Raw genomic sequence first — 21164 nt, forward strand, 5'->3', positions numbered from 1 at the left:
CATCAGACACAAACGTATACCAATCCATGGCTCATCTAAGCAGAGAATGCACATTTCAGAGCGCCTCAGAGACAGATAGAATAATAACACATAAATACACATTTCAAATAATAAATACGACATTGAGAAAAAACAAAGCAAAAGACGAGATAACAAGTCGCGACCGAAGCGCAGAGCAGCCTATCGTTTTATTTATTTAGACATTGGCAGATGAGAAAATTTTCGGTTACGCTGACCTATAAAACGCTATTCCAAAAGCAAAATCAGACATGTTATACATCGTTAGAAAGCTTATACTCTCACCTACGGAATGAATTAATTGTCAGTCAAGCCAAAGTGCACTAAAAAGGGCGACAACGCCGTAAGCAACAGGTGTGGTATTACGCACAGCTGTTATTGAAGATAGCCGACCAATGCGTCACAGATGCGCATATAACGGATTGTCCAAGACAATATATGACCACTCATTCGCAAAAGGGACATCTACGCGTAAAACCAATGATAAGATTGTATATTTATTCATTGTTTAGTCCCAGATATTGTCCTATCCTATCCGCTTCTGTTTTGCGTCAGAAAACGATGTCAGATAGGTCTATCAGCAAAGAAATGGCTTAGCTATGCCCCGAAGTACTCAATAATAATAGTACTCTCCAAGAAATTATGAAAATCGTTGACAGCGTTTCGTTAAGTGCATCGTCTTTAATGCTACGCCACAGTGAATGCGATAAGAAAACATTCTGTTACGCTGAACTATAAAACGCCATTCCAAATGCAAAATCGGACATGTTATACATCGTTAGAAAGCTTATACTCTCACCTACTGAATAAATGAACTGTCATTCAAGCCAAATTGTACTAAAAACGGCGACAATGCCATAAGCAACAGGAATCACAAACGGATTGTCCAAGACAATATATGACCACTCAGTCGCAAAAGGGACATCTCTACGCGTGAAACCAGTGGTAAGATTGTATAATTATTCAAAGTTTAGTCCCAGATATTGAATGTAGAATGACATGGCATAATTTAAAAAAAAACTGTGTCTCGTTTATTTCGTTATTCAGTGAGCAGCGTTTTCACTGCTGTATTGGCATATTTCAGGGCTAACGCCGGGTTTATCTTGTTGCTACGGAATATTACAGTAGCCTACATTACAGGCATTTGGCAGACGCTCTTATCCAGAGCGACGTACAACAAAGTGTATAAACATAACCAGCAATAAGTGTGCCGAAAACCCTAGAGAGAAATACCGTTCCAAGTGCAGGGAACAACCGCATAGTTCAACTTGGACCCAGTAGGTTAAACTGATTAAAGCTAACACAAACAAGAACAGCAACAACGCAGTCTATGAAAACATTCAAGCAATAGTTAAGACGAGTTAAGACTAAGTCACCTACGGAACAACTACCTAGTTACAACCCAAAGCTTACAGTCAATTTAGAGATTAAATTGAGAATACGATTTCTCTCAGCATAATGACGGATTTAAAGAGTAAACGAACTCACCCGTTATTGTCTTCAAATGGATCCATGTCAAAGAAAAGTAATGATTCATCCTCTCAAAGCTTTACCGTAGTGTATTATTTATTTAGACATTGGCAGAGTACAGCATAAATTGCGTCTTTTGTGAATATTGAATAGCCTATCCTAGCATGCACTCTGGGTGGCACTGTCAGACCGTCCTTTCACTGATAAAAACTAGACCTACGGTGTCGGATTACTTGCGTCGCCATGGTTGTCGCTTGCCGTAAAGAAGTTTACTCGATGTCGTAACCGTTTAGATTTGGAGCTCCAGCTTTTCCGCACCCCACCTAATGAAAAAGTCCAAATGGTGTGCAAACCATATGGCGGACATAGGTGCTCCCGAAGGGAAAGTTGTACAGCACATTCAGATGCATCAGTCGATGAAGTTTTGTGTTGATCTGACTTACGGTGTGGGAGTTATGGCCTTTTACGCGTAACCCTTTGTTATAGCGCCACCATCTGGCCGACATACGTGATTTTTAGTGCCTGAGTAGTGGGGGGCCATAGGAACCCACCTGCCAAATGTGGTTGCTCCAGGACTTATGGTTGCTGAGCCTCAGACACTTTTAGCGGAGAAAAATAATAAGAATAATAATAATAAATATAGCTGCGAGCAGCAATGGCGGGGCCAAGCACGAATGGGGCGCCTGGCCGACAAGCAGCCGGAGGATCCCCTGAAGACGACACCAGTCCGTCACAGGGAGAACGGCATAACCATTCTGCAAAGTTTTGTAAAAACCGACCAGTCGGTTATAGGGGCCGCAATAGACTTCCATAGCAGAAAGCATTTGAAGCATTTGTCAAAACAGTTTAATTTGTGGAAGATCACAGCCCTAGGACACAAGATGAGCACAGTGCACAATGGCTACTTGGACCTACATTGTCTCGGGAACCCAGAGCCCACCTCTGCATGTGCCTGCCCCCATGAAAATTAGGAGATCTTGGCTCATCGCTGACAAACTCACCAGCACAAACCTGTGGCCCCTACCTCAGCACTACCAGTTCGGCCTGTGATCACTTTAGGCCTGGAGGTGTTCTGCTCAGCAGTGCCTGTCCTGGCAGCATCACCAAGATTCCTGAAGGCCCCTATGTCATGTATGGCCAACTCACCAGCACCGCTCTGGAACCCAGACTAAACACGGTCTGATCCAGTGTTCCCATTTGGTTGACTGGAGATCCCTCCCTGGTTGTAGTCATTTTTGCCAGCGCCACCTGCAGCCTGCAAGCCCCTGACACTACATGGCCTGACCTGCAAGCACCACCTGGGTACTTTGAGATTCCCAGCTCACCACACCAAAACCTGCTGGTGCAATCCTTGGGCTTGGAGGTCCCTACCTTCCTGCTGCCTGCTGCCTGACCTGCAGAGGCCCCTGGTTGTCCACTGCGTGCTACCTGACCTGCAGAGGCCCCTGGTTGTCCACTGCCTGCTGCCTGACCTGCAGAGGCCCCTGGTTGTCCACAGCCTGCTGCCTGACCTGCAGAGGCCCCTGGCTGTCCGCTGCCTGCTGCCTGACCTGCAGAGGCCCCTGGTTGTCCACTGCCTGCTGCCTGACCTACAGAGGCCCCGGGTTGTCTGCTGCCTGCTGCCTAACGTGCAGAGGCCCCTGGTTGTCTGGAGGGCCTTTATTAACTGTTGCTAGTACCTAGGCTACAGCACTCATGTGCGACCTCCAGTCCTGCCACAGGGTGTGTTGGAAGGCTCCTCCTCCATCTCTGCTGACAGACAGCAACTCTTATGTGACTTTACAACCCAAAGAACCTCATTTGACCATACTGACCTCTTGAGTATTATAGACATTTGTACTCCTTAGGAAGGAAATTCCATCCCCTTTTCATTTTGACTCGGCTTGTCAAGCAAGATATTTTTTTCCCAAGTTGACTGAAATGTTTTCATATTCCTGTTCACACTTTATTCCTAATGTAATCATACTGTTGTCATGTTTGTATTATTTTATACAGAATTTCATTGCTGGTTTGACAATTTCTTTGGGAATCACCTTAATATGTGTCATTGCATTTACTGAAACCATTGTTTTTAGCACCTTCAGTTGTATCACATTTATTATTGGAAATGCTATTCATGTTGTCAATTGTATGTATTTTAAGTGGTATGACAATAAATAAATGTAATCATTATTTATGTGGTTATTATCAATCAATAGATATACTCATTGCTCATTAATGAATCTTAGCAAAAGTTAACATTGCGTTTTTGCAACATGCCTATAGGTACCGAAAAATTGTGTTTTTCTCATTTTAGTTATGCCAGATAGAGGTTGTATGAAACAATACCAGTGATATAACCTAATTATTATAATATGCATCCAAGCTTTGACAGCTGGCCAGCTACTTGAAGGTTGTCACTTGAAGGTTTGGCCTGTTGGTGGCGCTACAGAGTTGGATGTATTGACACGAAATTCGACACCTGGATACATTGGACGGTCCTTTATCAACATGGCAATTTTCATAAAAATCCACCAAGGGTATCCGTGTCTACTCGGATTTCTAATACCCTTGAACCACTTCTTTGTGAAAAGTAACCGTTTTATAGCTAAATGGCGCCATCTGCTGTCGGTAATGTTTAATGACATGAAAAAGTCGACTTCTATGGCAGAACGCATTTGAAGCATTTTTCAAAAATGTCTAATTTGAGGACGATCCAATTGGCGGGGCTTATGGGTCCTAATTAGAAACTTGTTACCCTTGACGAGTTGCACATATGTGCAAAATTTCATGGCTGTAGCTCAAATGGGGACGGAGATACGCTTGTTCAAAGTTATCTAAGAAAAACACATTTTTGCTCATGACATCGCCTCCTCTTGGCCAATCGGCTTCATAGTTCCTCCCTGTCCATATAGAGTGCCCCAATATATGTGTGGCGAGTTTCGAAAACATCGGCCTAGTGGTTAGGCCAAAACAGGAAATGAGCTCTCTAGCGCCACCATTTTGTTTGATCCGGCCTAAAATGGAGGTATGGACTCCCCTTATATCTACTGATATGCCTACCAAGTTTCTTGGTGTTCGGAAGAACCGTTCAGAATTTACAGATCTTCATGTTACAAGCCACGCCCTCCGCAATATTCATTGGCTCATTGTGGCCAAATCAATTGATTTATCAAAATTCTGTGAATAGCTTTTGGTCAGCACCATCTGTAGACCATACGTGCCAAATTTGGTGGTTATGGGATCAACGCCCTAGGACTAGTTTGCAAAAGTAGGTTTTGTAAATTATACAAAAAGGCGGAAAATCTATTATGACGCGTTTTAACGGCAATAGGTGCATTGGAATCGGCTTGACCCAAGGATTCAGGAGAAATAATCCGCACAACCTTAGGACAAACGGTTCAAAAGTTATAAGCAATAATGTACCTTGAAGTTTGGCCTGTTGATGGCGCTACAGAGTTGGCTGGATTGACCCCAAATTCGTGGCCTGGATAGATTGGACTGTCCTTTATCAATGTGCCAAATTTCACAAAAATCTACCAATGGGTTCTATGGGCTGCCATAGACTCGCATTGCAGAAATAATAATAATAATAATAATAATAATAATACTAACGATTACAATAGGTGCCCTGCACCTTTGGTGCTTGGCCCCTAATAATACTAACGATTACAATAGGTGCCCTGCACCTTCGGTGCTTGGCCCCTAATAATAATCCTAACAGATACAATAGGGTTCCACCAGCTTCGCTGCTTGGACCCCTAATAATCCTAACAAAAACAATAGGGTTCCACCAGCTTCGCTGCTTGGACCCCTAATTAAAGGACAAACAGAGAAAAGGATAAAGAGAGATAAAGTGTGTGTGTGTGTCTGAATGTGTGTGTGAGTGTGTGTGTGCGTGTTTGTATACGTGTTTGTGTTTGTGTATATGTATGTGTTCGGGTGTGCGTGTGTGTATGCGTGTATGTGTATATGTGTGTGTCTGTGTGAATCTCTGTGTGTGTATAAGTGTTGGGTTGCTTGGACCCCTAATAATCCTAACAGATACAATAGGGTTCCACCAGCTTCGCTGCTTGGACCCCTAATAACAATAATAATAATCCTAACAGATACAGTAGGGTTCCACCAGCTTCGCTGCTTGGACCCCTAATAATCATAACCGATACAATAGGGTTCCACCAGCTTCACTGCTTGGACCCCCAATTACGTCAGAAGGATTCAGCCTTGTTGTTTGCTACCTAAACTTCACAGCACACTTGTATCAGGACTGTGTGTCCAGTGAGATTTCTTTACGGGGCGTGGAAAGGGGAGTGGTTACTGTACTTGTGATGCACTATGTCGATAACATTCTCAACAGATTGAAAATAGGACAATAAATTTAAAACGCATATTTCTCCAAAAATAAAGAACAGAAATATTTAATACTTTACTTATCGTGTTTCTTCAATGCCTCTTGTGCAAATAGCACATAAAACCGAGAAAGTGTGAAAACCACCATGTTACTCCTTTAAGGCATTTTTCAAGTCTCTGTGATGCTCCCAACTGGAGCTATAAAGCTTTAAATAAGGTACCCCCTAAATGGGCAAGGATTGGCCAGATTTGACATGTGCACGAAGGGGTTAAAACATTTTGGGGCCATTGTTCTCAGGACTGTTGGAAGCTTTCTGAAGGTTTTGGTAAAACTTTCTACAATGTGGCCAAATGGAGACTATGGAAATTAGTATTTTTTAAAGCGCCCTCTACAGGCCATATTGCTCTATAACACTGTTCGTCTACAATATTCTTGTCTATCATTCCCTGAAGTATCTTAAAAATTGGCATAGGTTAGTGGACATACATGTATTTTGGGCATGGTAAGATTTTTGTCTAAATGGAAAGCACAGTCCTTTGGACTTCTTTTAAGATATAAAAAGTTCATTCACAATTCAACACAGGAACATGCCAAATGTGGTGAGAATTGGGCAAATATTCTAGGGGTAATACAAAAAAGTTTGTTTCTCAAAAAATATAAAATGGCCGTTTAAATGCGTGTCATGCATAATAAATTGGCAGCCATACTGAACATGCCTGTCAAATTTTGTGAATTTTGAGCATGGGAAAAGGGTGAAAATGTGGGAATAAGCAGAAGAAAAATATAAGGAGAATAATCCTAGCAAAAACAATCAGGGTCCTATGCTCCCTTGGTGCTTTGCCCCCTAATAATCCTAACAAAAACAATAGGGGGCCAAGCTCCAAGGGTGCATAGGACCCCTGTTGATTTTGCTAGGATTATTCTTATATTTCTTTTATAAATCCAATTTTTTTTATTCCAGGCTGTGAAGGAAAATACCATCTCTTCATCCTCTGCCCGACGACTGCGCTTCAACCAGTTTGCCTCCATTGTGTATGAACTGGAACCCTACATGACACCGAGGGATTTTCTCTTCTCTGTTATGCTTGAGAATGTGGACCGTAAGTTCTGTACAGAATGATTAATTCCTGATGAAAAACTGTGTTAAGTAAATAAAAGTTCACAAAAAAATATTACCACCCAGCAAGTCCCTGCTAGCTGTACAGGACCTAAAATGAGTAAAGATCAGTGCTCACACAAAGTTGAAATGTATAATGCAAACAAATTAGTTTTGAAAATAAAAGCATGCAGTTTTATTAAACAGTACATTTTCAGTTTCCACTATCATATACTACAAATACACTATTGACTAGTATGTGAAACATATCGGAGCTTGGGATAATATGAAATAAATGTTATTTTGTGATAATATTAAGTACAATTTTATTTTCCAAACTTTTTACAAAATAGACTAGTGAATCATAACTAGTTTGTTTTTCAAAATGAGATCTGTTTATATCCATAACCTTTTTTACTTTAAATTAACTAGCTAGCTTTTAAAATAATTTCAATATAATAGTAACTAGCACTTAATGTAAAACTAATGCAATTTGTAACGGTGTAAATTGATAGCTATTGCAGTTACAATAAAGCCACGTTTCCAACTTTACCCCGGAACTAGGAACCTTTTGAGAAACTCAGTGCGTTTCGACCGCAGGAACTAGGGTCTAAATTAAGTTCCGGGGTCTTTATTTTACCCACAAAAACGTCCCTGCTCGGGGGGTAGTACTTTCCAAAAGTACTGGAACCTTTGGGGAGGGGCGCAAGCGCTGAAAATTTCAGATTGGTCGACTACTTGCAGTGTTTTATTTCAACCACCATGTTTAAAAATCTGCAGCCGCAAACCGATTTATTTTCATAATAACTTCAAATCAAACTTGTATGTTATGCGGCGCAGTAGCCTAGTTTTGGTTATAGCCTGCCAACGTCTTGGAATTATAATGTGTGCTCTTCTGTTCTTTTCTTGCTTTAGTATTTGTTTTATAAAATGCTAAGCATTTGTGCTGGGACAGCATATTACGTACCAAAACATTTAAACGGATTAATTCGGTTGCTGAATATTTTCTTCCGGATTTTCTTTGTTAGCCCGTTGTAATTGACTCAAAACGTTTGATACAGTTATGTGGGAAATGCGGTAGTTCTGCGTAATTCACATTGGTGATACAGGAAACGCAAACTGGAAATCACCTTCCGCACTTTTTGTCAGGGTAAAATAACAGGTTAATTCTAGTAATCGTCCCTTTAGCTTTTTCAGACTGCTGCTGCCTTTACTTTGCCATTCTTCAATTCCACAAAAAGACCAGGAAGATTGGGCTAATTTATGGTGCATGGTTCGCATCTGGAGGGCACACTTCGCTGCTCGGCTAGCAGTAACTTCGAAGGAAAGCAAACGGTACCTGTACCACTGCTAATTTAAATTTTCACGCAAGTCCGAGTTTTCATTCTATTATTGTCATTTTGCGATTAGCCTATATGGAATTGACGATGAGAAAGTAATCGAACAGCAAATTGTTTACAACGTGTGAATGTTTTCTGTTGTTGTTGCCAGTTATATTGGAAATGTGAATGCATTCTTTCGCCTCAGATGTCAAGACATGAAAGTGAATGTTCCATAAAAATTGTTGCATAACAAAGGTCCAAGTTCAACTACCAACGACAGTTTTGCTTGACAACAGTAAAATATGCCCAAACGGCTGCAGAAGAATATTTCAATTCCAGGTGATTAAATCGATAAAAATCAATAAATACAAAAGTAAACATGTATAGTCATTGTTGGTAACCCGTTGTATATAAGTGGAATAAACCCCTCCGGGCTGTCCCGGTTATTAGAAAATAATGTAGGCTACTTCGGTGGTAGTATGGGGTTACAGAAGAAATCATAGGACAGATGGACCGACGACAACATTGCTTTTTCATACGTCTGTGGGCTAATTTGCCTAATCTTCGCGGGACTTTAGACCACGGTGGAAACGCAGACAACAATGGGCTGAAGGAACCTTTTAGTTTCTTGAAAAGTAGTTCCTGGGACTAAAAGTTGGTACTTTTGGTGGAAACGCGGCCAAAAACTATCACCTAAAACAGGACTGTTTGTAATTCTTACTGGTCCAAGTTAAAGTACAAAAAAATTCTAAATGAAGTTAACAAAATAGACGGAGTGGGAGTGAGAAAGAGGAGGGGGGGAGAGAGAAAGAAAGAAATTCTTTGTGGGCATGGTCCCCCTTGAGACTTATTTCTGAAATCAGTCTGAAAAATTCTGATGACTTATGAGAGTAGAACATTACTGTGTTCAACTATTACAAAATGAAGGATGGATGCATTTTGCCTGCTTTAAAATGTGCATGCAGTTGAAGACCTGTAAACTTTTTTGCCATTCATTGTTCTTGACATAGCTGTTAAATGTTTTAAATTGATAGGACGTTGTTACCACTTTGTTGCATTCATATTGATGATGTGAAAATTATGTAAGGTAAAATTTTGGCTGTCCTAGCCAAAATTCCAGGATTAGGGTTGTAAAGTACAGAAGGCTTCAGACACAGCTGAGAAGACAATTGCCCCGCAGTCTGGAGATTGCCGTGGGATAGTCTCGCAACCCTTTTACCCCACCAACACTTGTGGCCTGCAGGAACCAGATAAAGGATTACCAGGACGGTGTCTGTTTTCATGTCGTAAAATCAACCACAGGCACCATTGGGTCAGACAGGAACCTGGTTGACCATTACCCACATTATGGACTGTTGAAAGCGTTATACGTATGTGCGTGGAAATGACTGGGAATGGTATAACTGTGGTGGACTATGGATAATAACATTTGAAATGCAGGGGATACCGTATGTGCGAACAGGCACACTGAGCTGTTATAAGTTGGTATAGGGAGGTTTATCCCAGATATGTATTGCCTACATAAGTGGTTGGATTATAGAAAGTCCACCACCTTGGGCCTCCATAGAAAAGTGTCTCAGACAGAAAAAAGCATAAGATCGTGTTCCATCGTCCAAAGTATCTTATAACTGTCAGTATACTTTTAATGGTTCCCCTGTGTCTACAGCTCCCTCGAGGAGAGTATAAGGGGGCGGTGTGTCTCGGTGGTGTGGAGGGTGTTCCTGTCCAGACCTTATTTGGGCATACAAAGGGAAGTGTGTAACATGGAAGGCTTGCTCAGGATTGCATTTAAGGGAAGTCCAAAGAAACATTCAAGAAGAATCTGCTTAACAGTTCTCCTGGTACCATAGTCTTCTCATATGAGTATTTTATAATTTGTGCATGCATCATTCATCTCTTTGTGTTCCTTTTATTTGTCTCTGTATGTCGTTTCTTATAGAATAGGTGCCTTTATTTGTCTTGTTTTGTTTATGCAATATTTACCATTCAGCATCATTGAAACTGCCTATCCTTGGCTAATGTCAACAGTCATAATCATTATAAACTGTTTTCCCTTTTCAGTGCATCTAACATACGTGGTTTGCATATGCTGAACCGGGTGTGCATCTCTGCGAGGACCAGTCAATGTATTGGCCTTGTATACGGTTTAAGGATACCTCCTGGGCATATTGATAGGTTCACTAGCCAGAAGTGCAACTGCTCCGGGATAGCTTGTTCGAGTCAGTGTCCAGATTGGTCCTAGTGTTTTTTCAGGTAAATAATAGAGGGGTCATAGTTCGGGATATTTAGATAGTTTCATTAACCAGATGGAGTATCCTTAGTTAGGGCTCCCTGGGATAGGTTAGATTTGGTACCTGGACAAACATAATTTTTCAGGTTAAAGTCGCTTCTTCATGGCGCAAAAACATTATTTGCAAGATTCCCAGATGAGTTGCACCTTTACCTGCCAGGATAGAACATCTTAATGTCAGTGAACAATTAGATGAATGCCTGGCAGGAGTAGATAGCCTTGCTTTCCGGTGTACAAGTCTTGCCACCCACCATTTCAGCGCACCCCAGTCAATACACGTATATGCAAACCCATATTTGCACAAACAACCACAATACATATTTAATGGAGTCTGATAAACTTGGTTTTCCTCATTACAAAACATATCTAATTAAACTTCTTAATCTTCTTAATCACTTGGTCTCTTAGTCCCTGTCACTAATTCTAAGTCCTTATAGTTTGGTGACCCCGACGTGATGGACAGGATACCAATTTTCCATATAGTTTGGTGACCTCAACGTGATCGGCAGGACACTTATTTTAAACCCTTACAGTTACCCCAGAGAACAGGCAACCTTGGCCAGCTGCTAATTATTTATATCGCCGTGCAAAAACAGTATCATGTAGAAGATGTACATCTACATTCTCACAGGTAGTGCCAGCATGTAATAATTATAAAGGGAATATATAAGCTATGAATTGCAAATTTCAATTAATAATTTAATTATTATTAAAATGACATATTAATAGTTAACTGTAACCAAATCATAATTTTAGCTATATATTCCGCTAATATCAAATTCATATATATTATTTAGAGCTGAAAGTATTGTAGGAAGTTATTTTGATTAGCAGTGGCTGACTTAATTCAACACAAAAGTAATATAAATATAGACAACCAATATAATAAAGTTTACTGAACACAAAGTACCGTAAGGGGCAATGCACAATTCACTACTATAGGTGTCTTGACATGCACTTCATTTTTGTGGTGGAAAGAGTGAGGGTGTTTGTTTGTTACAGGATTGTATTGTGCTTTCAAGAGTGTATTTGATATTAGTTTGGCCTTTTTGTTTAAACAAAACCCCCATATTAAGTAAGGTTTGACGGTTTTGCTCCTAAGGTGAAAATGTTTTCCTCCACTAAGCACTCGGCTAGCAAATTCACCTGTTAGCCTATATATTTTGGCCTCCTCCTTGCTGAACAGAGGTATTTTTGTGTGCTTTTCCGACCCTGAAGAAGCAAAATATTGTTGTAGTTGGATAATTTGCCCTTATTGTTACATGCTAACATCAGTTGTAGTTTATTATAATATTATAATCTTATTCTGGGTAAATTTTGGTTGTATTCTGTTCTGAGATTAACAAAATATTTCCTAGTTCAAGGATTCCTTCAGTCATTGCTATTTAGTAAAAAGCTAGCTAAGTTAGTTGATTATAACCAGAGGGATTCTACTCCAGGTAGTTCTTTTCAGTGTTATTTATTCAACGCTTAACGTTAGATAATTAAAAGTACATTATTTTTATTTTTTTCTCTCCAGTTTCTGCTGTTAGTTGTCCAGAGCCACCTGCGCGCTTTTAAGTTGAGGTCTTGATGTCTACGACTCTGCATTTTTACATACTAACATTAGCTGTAGTTTATTATTAATTTATTCCAGCTACATTTTGTGCTGTGTTTTGTTCTGAGATATAGGGGCTACATTACATTACATTACAGGCATTTGGCGGACGCTCTTATCCAGAGCGACGTACAACAAAGTGTATAACCATAACCAGGAACAAGTGTGTTGAAAACCCTAGAGCGAAGTACAGTACCAAGTGCAGGGAACGACCACGTAGTTTAACTTGGACCCTGTAGGGTTAATCTGATCAACACAAACAAAAGCAGCAACAAAGCAGTCTATGCAAATAATACAAGCAATAATTGAGTAGGCACGAGTGCAATAACTAAGTCAACTAAGATAAACAGCTTACCTAGCTACAACCCTAAGCTAACATAGTCAATTAGGGACTACTGGGAGGTAGGGAGGGATGGGGACAGATGCAACCTGAAGAGGTGAGTCTTCAGTCGTCGCTTGAAAGTAGTCAGGGTCTCAGCTGTTCTGACCTCCATGGGAAGGTTATTCCACCATTGTGGAGCCAGAACAGACAGGAGATGTGACCGGGAAGCGCAAGTACCAAGAGGGGGAGGTGCTAGTCGTCCTGAGGTAGCGGAACGGAGGGGTCTGGCTGGCATGTAGGGTTTGAAGATCTTGTGGAGGTATGCTGGGGCTGATTCCTTGACTGCCTGGTATGCTAGGACCAATGTTTTGAATTTGATGCGAGTCATAACAGGCAGTCAGTGGAAGGTAGTGAGCAGGGGAATGATGTGGGAGTGTCTGGGGAGGTTGAAGACCAGATGAGCTGCAGCATTCTGGATGAGTTGCAGGGGTCTGATGGCAGATGCCGGTAGGCCAGCCTAAAGAGGGTTGCAGTAGTCCAGGCGGGATAGTACCATTGCTTGGACCAGGAGCTGGGTTGAGTAGGTGGTGAGAAAGGGGCGGATTCTTCGGATGTTGTACAGGAAGAATCTGCACGCCCGGCTTACTGCTGTGATGTTCTTGGAGAGGGACAGCCTGTTGTCCATCACCACTCCGAGATTCTTGGCACAGGGTGATGACGTCACTAAGGTGTCCCCTAGGGAAATGGAAAAATCAAGGAAGGGAGAGGTTAGAGCAGGAGTGAAGATTAGCTCCGTCTTAGCCGGATTGAGCTTCAGGTGGTGATTGTCCATCCAGCTCTGGATGTACCTCAAGCAAGCGGAGATATGGGCAGGGACCTGTGTCCGATGGGGAGAAGGAGAGAAAGAGTTGTGTGTCGTCAGCATAGCAGTGATAAGACAAGCCAGAGGCAGAGGTTACAGGGCCAAGGGATCTGGTGTGTAAGGAGAAGAGAAGGGGACTGAGGACTGAGCCCTGGGGAACTCCCGTGGCAAGGGAACGGGGGGCCAATACTCTACCAGCCCAGGCAACCTGGAAGGAGCGGCCGGAGAGGTAGGACTTAATCCAGTTAAGGGCTGTGCCGCAGATCCCTGTAGCTGCCCGGCAGGACAGGAGGATGGAGTGCTCAACAGCAGCTGAGAGATCTAGCGGAATCAGGACAGAAGAGAGGGAGGCTGCTCATGCGGCCTGAAGTGACTCACTGACAGAGGGAAGTGCAGTCTCTGTCGAGTCGCCAGGCCTGAAGCCGGACTGGTGGGGGTCGAGCAGGTTATTCTGAGAGAAAGTAGAGAGTTGGTTAGATGCAGCTCGTTCAATCGTTTTGGATAGAAAAAGAAGGAGAGATACCGGGCGGTAGTTCTGGATGACGGAGGGGTCTAGTGTGGGCTTCTTCAGCAGCAGGGTGATGTGGGCTCTCTTGAAGGATGAGGGGAAACATCCAGAAGTCAGAGAGGAGTTTACAAGGGAGGTTAGAGATGGGAGAATATTTTGTGTGATTGCCTGGAGGAGAGAAGAGTGGATAGGGTCGAGAGCACAGGTGGTAGGGCGGTGGGAGAGCAGGAGCTGGGAAACATCAGAGTCTGTGAGGGGAGAGAATGTGGAGAAACAGGAGGAGGGCGCAGAGGAGGCGGAGGGGGCAAAGGAGCTGCGGATGACTGCAATCTTCTCATCAAAGAATACTGCGAAGTCATCTGCAGTGAAGGAGGACTGAGGTGTGGGGGAGGAGGCATGCTGAGGAGAGAGGAGAAAATAGAGAACAGTTGACGAGGGTTAGAAATAGTTATCAATTTTAGTTTGATATAAATTTGCCTTAGCGGCATTGATCGCAGAAGAAAACGCTGTCAGGAGAGACTGATGGGCTGAAAGGTCAGATGGGTCCCTGGATTTCCCCCACTTCCTCTCAGAAGCGCGGAGGCTGGCCCTGGAGGTGCGTAGGTTTTCAGACATCCATGGACTGGGAGGGGATGAGCGTGCTGGCCTAGGGATAAGAGGACAGAGAGAGCTGAGTGCTGAGGAGAGAGAGATGAAGTTAGGGTGGAGGGTGGGTGCAAAGTCAGTGGGGAGTTTGGAGAATGATTGAAGAAGAGGGAGGGAAGCAGTGACTCTGGGAGCGAGAGAAGAGGGTGAGAGGGAGTGAAGGTTACGACAGACAGTGACAGTGGGGGTGGAGGGGGGGGAGGAGGAGAGGGAGGATGGGGAGCAAGAGGGAGGGAGAAGGAGATGAAGTGGTGATCAGATGTATGCAGAGGGGTAACCGTGAGATTGGAGGTGGAGCAGTTTCTCAGGAAGATTTGATCTAGGAGGTTGCCTGCCTTGTGGGTTGGGGGAGAGTGTTGCAGGGAGAGGTCGAAGGAGTGGAGTAGTGGTAGGAAGGCAGCAGACTGGGAGGCCTCTAGGTGGATGTTGAAATCTCCCAGGAGAATCAGCGGGGTTCCGTCCTCAGGGAAGGAGCTGAGCAGGGTGTCTAGCTCATCCAGGAAACTTCCCAGGGGCCCTGGATGTCGATAAATAACAATATAGAGGTTAGTAGAGTAGGTGATAGAGACAGGGTGATATTGAAAGGTGGATATCGACAGGTCAGAGCGGGGGTGAACAGAGATTTTCCAAGTGGGGTAGATCAACAAACCAGTACTACCACCACAGCCAGATGGCCGGGGGGTGTGGGAGAAGGAGTAGGAGGACGAGAGGGCAGTAGGAGTAGCAGAGATGTCTGGTGTGATCCAGGTCTCTGTGAGGGCAAGGAACTGAAGGGATAGGAGGGAGGCATAGGCGGAAATAAAGTCAGCCTTGCACGTAGCAGACTGGCAGTTCCATAGCCCCCCTGTGACCGTGAAGTTCTGGAAACGCCTTCTGGGGGGGAGAGAGCAGACTGGAATGGGCAGCTGGCACATAGATCTGAGTGCACCTAATTAACAATTGAAAACCTGATTCAAATAACGCGCTGATTACACTAATTCAGTCAGAGTGCCTACTAATAATCATAATCAATAAGGCCAAGTAGCCAATCTATCAATTCTAAGCATCAAAAAGCACCAGATAGTTACCTAATACAATGAAGAGTTAACGCAAGGAAACCACAAGGGAAAGTTTAAATCTAACGCGGTACGTAATGGAAACCAGATACTTAACCAACTCTAGCGGGATGGATTTCAGCAGCTCTACGCACCTGGACGAATTATACACTTATTATATAATTACAATATTGCCTAGTACAAGTGTTCCTTCAGTCATTGCTATTTAATGTAGAGCTAGCTAAGTTAGTTTATTATAACTGAAGTTGTTCCACTACGGATAGTTCTTTCTCTTGTTACTTATTCAACGCTTAACGTTAAATAAAAGTGCCTTTATTTATTTATTTATTTATATTTCCTGTCCGTTTTCTGCTGCTAGTTGTCCAGAGCCACCCGCACGTTTTTTAAAAATTGTGGTCTTGGTGCCTCCCTTTCGGCAGTAACTTACTCTAGACATAGGGAGAGAGGGTGATAGTTAGGGGCTAAAAATGTGACCCAAGCTGTATGAGGGTTGCAGGATGATCATGCTTCTGGAAAGCGATTTCCAGGGAGAGTTTTTCAGCCACCGTTGCCAACTGTTTGAGCACCTTGATAGCAAGATTCTTGATCTTGAGGGCCAGCTTGCTGGACTCCACAGTTCGCAATTCGCAGAGTTCCAGGAACTGAGTAGTGTGTTTTTGGTTGTGCACACCACAGCTGGGAAGGGGGGAGAAGGCAGAGCAGGTAGGGAGAGATAGTTGGGTGACAGCAGCCACAGCAAAGGGTGTGCACACCACACAGGGGCGACATCTCCGGAGGTTGTGGTGTCCAACCGATTCCAGCCCTTGCAGGAATTGGATCTGGCTCTTGACCCTGAGACCCCAGGATGGAAGCTGTCAGGACTTCCTATAATAGTGTGAACACTAATGAAGTCTTGTTAAAGCAAAGTTGTAGTAAGAGTGGCTTGGGACTGCGGGGGGTGAGGGAACAGGAGAGGATGTGTAGAAGTAATAATCTGAAATATCTTTGCTTAAATGCTAGAAGTATAAACAAGCACGAAACCGTCCAGACCCATGGCGCAACTTGGCGAAATATATTTTTTGGTTGATTTTACGTGCTCATATATGGCAGTTGGTTGAAAATAGACACTTCATGCTACAATAATGATAACGGCAATGACTGTGCTGTGAAGTTTAGGTAGCAAACAACAAGGCTGAATCCTTTTGACATAATTTACATAGAAACTATAGCTCAGTTTGCCTAGTTTGAGTCACTGTGGCCAAGTGGAATCGATAACGTTTCAGAAAATATAACGTTAAAAGATTTAATTCAATCTTCTACTGGGAGTTTTGCCGTTTATTGAGGGTGTGACAGAAAATTTTGGTGGCGCTGACTGTAATCGAATGTTTTTCACTTTTACTTTTCGATTGAGCAAGTACCATTCCCAGTACATTTTTATGGGTTAGTGCTGTCAGATTGTACTAGCTACTTTACATGAACCTTGTACAGCGATCAATAAAGGCTAACCGCACAGTACCACTTACTTCTTGTCACTGTAATGATCTAAAAAAAAGGCTACAAACTACCTTTTCTATGAGAAATGTGTTGTCTAGCTCACGCCTACACTGCTAAAGCTCCGTTTTGCCCGCCGTACTATATAGCTAGCCAGCTATGGCACATCCTCACCTCTGCAACATAATTTGTTGTCCTCCGTGTGTCCGTACATCTGTATCGGTGGTTGTAGCTGTGTCCTTAGCTCCTACTCATGCGTGCAGGATAGCATCCGTACACGCTAACTAGGTTAACTAATGCAGGCGATCCTTACGCGCTACCTAGATTAGCTAAAGTAGGCGAAACGCGAACATGTTAGGGTTAGTTAAAGTAAAGTTAGGCGCTAAAGCTGTGCTTAAAAATGTCATGCCGTACCACCTGCGCATACGTCCTACTAAACGAAGCACCACCTGCGCATGCATCCCACCAAACCTCCCTCAAAGGTTGTCCGTGAGTGAGTGCGTGAGTGAGTGACCACAATTTGCCAGTAAGAGAGGTGGGGGTGTAGCGCTCTATGTAAAAGAAAATTTTAATGTGCAGAAAATTCCAGTAATTTACCAGCCCGTGCCTAATGAGGATATTTGGATAAAGCTCATAGGGGAACATGAAAAGGGCCTTATGGTAGGAGTGTCTTACCGGCCACCAGCTTCAGACAGTAGTGTGAACTCAACGTACTGTGGAAAAATGAAACAAGCTAGTCAGGATTGTGAGACTCTTATTATGGGTGACTTCAATTACTTTATTTTGGGAAATGATGACAGGACAAGTAAATAATAAGGAAGAATTTTTAGATGTTATAAATAACCTTTTTTGGCACAGTGTGTCAGTCAGCCCACAAGAGGGAAATACATTCTGGATCTGGTGGTATGTAATGATCTGGACAGAATTTGTAGCATAGAGGTAATTGAGCCACTTGGGACTAGCGATCATTCTGCAGTTAGATTTGATGTATTATGGATTATGGCAAAGTAACAAGGTCTCCTCTATGGCCAGAATTTTTTATTTTAGATGAGCCAATTTCAACAAGATGTGAGAAAATGTAAGTAATATTGACTGGGTGAAACATCTTAACTGCAAGACTGTGAAGAAATTGTGGGGTCGGTTCAAAAGGGTTATTCTTGACGTGCAAGGTAAATTTATTTTAAAGATCAGGAAAAGTAAGTTGAATAAGCACTTTCCACTGTGGATGAACAAAGCCATATGCTAGAGTTTGAGAAAAAACTAAGATATATAGAAATGACAGCACAGAGTAATAAGGGTGAATATTGTAAAATTCTTGCTAAGGTTAAAAATCAGGAAATCGAGAGGCTCTTTGAAAGGCAAATTGCCCAAGATGCTAAAATAATCCTAAACATTTATTTCAATCAATACTGTAGTAGGGAAAGGAAAGTCAAAGAGGATATCAAGTGCAGCACGAATGGAGAAGGAACATTGCTTTCTAAAGCCGAACACCCACCGCACGCGTAGCGGACGCGAGCGCACGACGGGCGTACACTATGCGCGTAAGTGAAGCGTAGTTGAAGTACTGTTATTACAACGACAGCGGGCGACGTCCTCTACACCAGCTGCGAACGCGGCGCAAACCGGGTGCGAAACTTGTGCGACACAAGCGAACTGAAGCGTAGTTTTTCGCTTCTGTTCAATTTTTCTGCTTGCCGCACGTCATGATGACCTGTTTATACACAGAAATATGCTCCAAAATGCGAGATATACATGCTCTGATTTATATTTCATCCTTATATTAGGCTACTGGGGGTGTGTCCCTAGTTCCCTCCCAGATATTTTATAAGCAGCTAAAAAATAAGTTTTTGTATTGTCCTTGCAGAAAAAAAAGAAAAAAAAAACGAACCTGGGGAAAAGGCAAACTTAGTTTCGCTATCTTGTTTTGCGAAGGGGGTGGGGTAAATTTTAAAATACACCACAGAAAGACGTAGCCTATTGAATGATGTGGAAGTGAATGCACCGAGCAGCGGTTTGTTAGCTTGAGTGTTAGAAGGTAGTTTTTAACCAACCATTGCTATTTGACTTCTCCGATGTCTTCGTTCGCCGTGCTTTCAAAAAGGGCTTGTTAATAAAAATCAGATAATCCACAGAGCTTTAAAAAATCTGATTATTTAGTGGTCTTGCCGATGAAAATGCATCTATTTTATAAATGAAGTTGTAAGCAAGCCTTTATTGCACTTGTACTTCAAAGCTTCCGGTGTTCATGGCGTTGTGGTGTTCATATCCCTTCAAGTTTAAACTGTTATGCTATCTTTTTGATGATTAGCTGATTTTACTAAATCTGATCCTATAAATGTTTTGACGTGAATGACAAAACGACACGGGAATTCCCAATGGTTGATTACGGATTATTTATTATTATTATTATTATTATTATGATCATTACATATTCTTCATAAAATTGGCACGCTTGTTAACCAAGCAAATAAATTAATACAGTTTGAGATTGATTATTATGCAGGCTACGTTGCGATTTAAGCTTATGGTAATTCTCATGTATTTACAAGAGTTAACAAAATATTACCAAATTAACAAACTGAAAAAGGTCTCTCACCAAGTATTCACATAACCCATAATCAACAGTCGTGAACAAACGTGAAATACACGATGTAATCCCACTGCAGACATAGCGAGAGCTACTAGGAATATAGAGCTTTAAGCAAGCCTTTGCGCGACACAAACGGAACCCGTGTAGACACACTAGGTGCCGCGCCGTACTGCTTCGCCGTGCTGCTTACGCGCCGCTTACGCTACGCGTGTGGTGGGTGCCCGACGTAAGAATAAAGATATTGCTAATGCCTTAAATAGTTCTTTTGTTGAGAGTTTTACTAGAGAAAGGTTACCAATAGACTGGAAGGCATATTCAGTACTCAGAATGTCTTATCAGATATTCAAATTGAGGATAAAGAAGTACTGCATAAACTACTTAACCTCTTTGCGCAAAGCCCCTAGTGGTCGGCACACCAGCGTGCCGAGATTACTGAACTCAGACTTTCAGTGCTACTGCAAGCAAAGTATGAGTTAAAAACAGAAACGCGTTGTTTTAGTTTCATTAGTAGATGATACCCGACGACTATGCCGAATACGGAGTTTCGCAGCGCCGCCATTGTCACTCTGGTCGTTCATTTAACACGCACCCCCTCCCTGCAGTCTCATCTAGAAAACATCCCCCACCCATGACATAATGGACAATATTGTCTATCTTGGCATTCATAAAACAATTGAAAATATTATTCCGTCATAGCAACAAGATAAACCCGACAATAGCCCTAAGATATGCCAATACAGCAGTGAAAACGCTGCTCAATGAATAACGAAATAAATGAGAGTTTTTTTAAATGATACCATGTCATTTTACAGTCAATATCTGGGTCTAAATATTGAATAAATATACAACCTTACCATTGGTTTTACACGTAGAGATGTCCCTTTTAAGACTGAGTGGTCATATATTGCCTTGGACAATCCGTTTGTGAAATATACGTGCATTTGTGATGCCTGGGTACTTTCCAGAATAGCTGTGTGTAATACCACACGTGTTGTTTACAGCGTTGTTGCCCTTTTTAATACAGTCTGGCTTGATTGATAATTAATTTATTCTATAGGTGAGATTATAAGCTTTCTAACGATGTATAACATTTTTAGAAATTTTGCTTTTGGAATAGGTCAGCGTAACTCAGATTTTTCTTATCGCATTAACTTACGCATTCATTCTGTGGTAGCAGTAAAAGACGCTGCACCTAATGAAACGTGGTCAACTATTTTTCGTAATTTCTTGGGAAATACTGTAATTATTGAGGACTTCTGGGCATAGCTAAGCCATATGTTTGCTGATAGACCTAGCTGACATCGTTTTCTGGAGCAAAACAGAAGCGAATTCAACAGTATTATTGATTTACTGTCTCTGTCTCCATCTACTGAACACAGATACAATTTCATCATTGCCATGCAAGTATTACTGCTCAAAATACTTGTTATATATGTTATTTTTGAATTGAGTGTCTTTAAATAGGTTAGTTGTATTATATAATGTGGATATTTCACACTGTAATGTAAGCGTTAGTTAGTAATGTAATAATTTTTGTGAAGCATGCAACAGTGATAACGTGAGAGTTGGAACATTGCCAAAACGTGGTG

The 21164-nt window shown here is 42.2% G+C and overlaps 1 protein-coding gene across 2 annotated transcripts in view; it reads left to right on the forward strand.

Moving 5' to 3' along the window:
• Window positions 1-21164, forward strand: part of micu2 (mitochondrial calcium uptake 2) — a 132803-nt gene that overhangs the window by 12550 nt on the left and 99089 nt on the right. For both annotated transcript variants that reach the window (XM_064341095.1, XM_064341094.1), the window contains exon 2: window positions 6780-6918. In XM_064341095.1, the coding sequence (XP_064197165.1) occupies window positions 6780-6918 (139 nt within the window). The remainder of the gene's footprint in view (window positions 1-6779; window positions 6919-21164) is intronic.

The sequence above is a fragment of the Anguilla rostrata genome, chromosome 6, assembly GCF_018555375.3.
Source record: "Anguilla rostrata isolate EN2019 chromosome 6, ASM1855537v3, whole genome shotgun sequence".
NCBI lineage: Eukaryota > Metazoa > Chordata > Actinopteri > Anguilliformes > Anguillidae > Anguilla > Anguilla rostrata.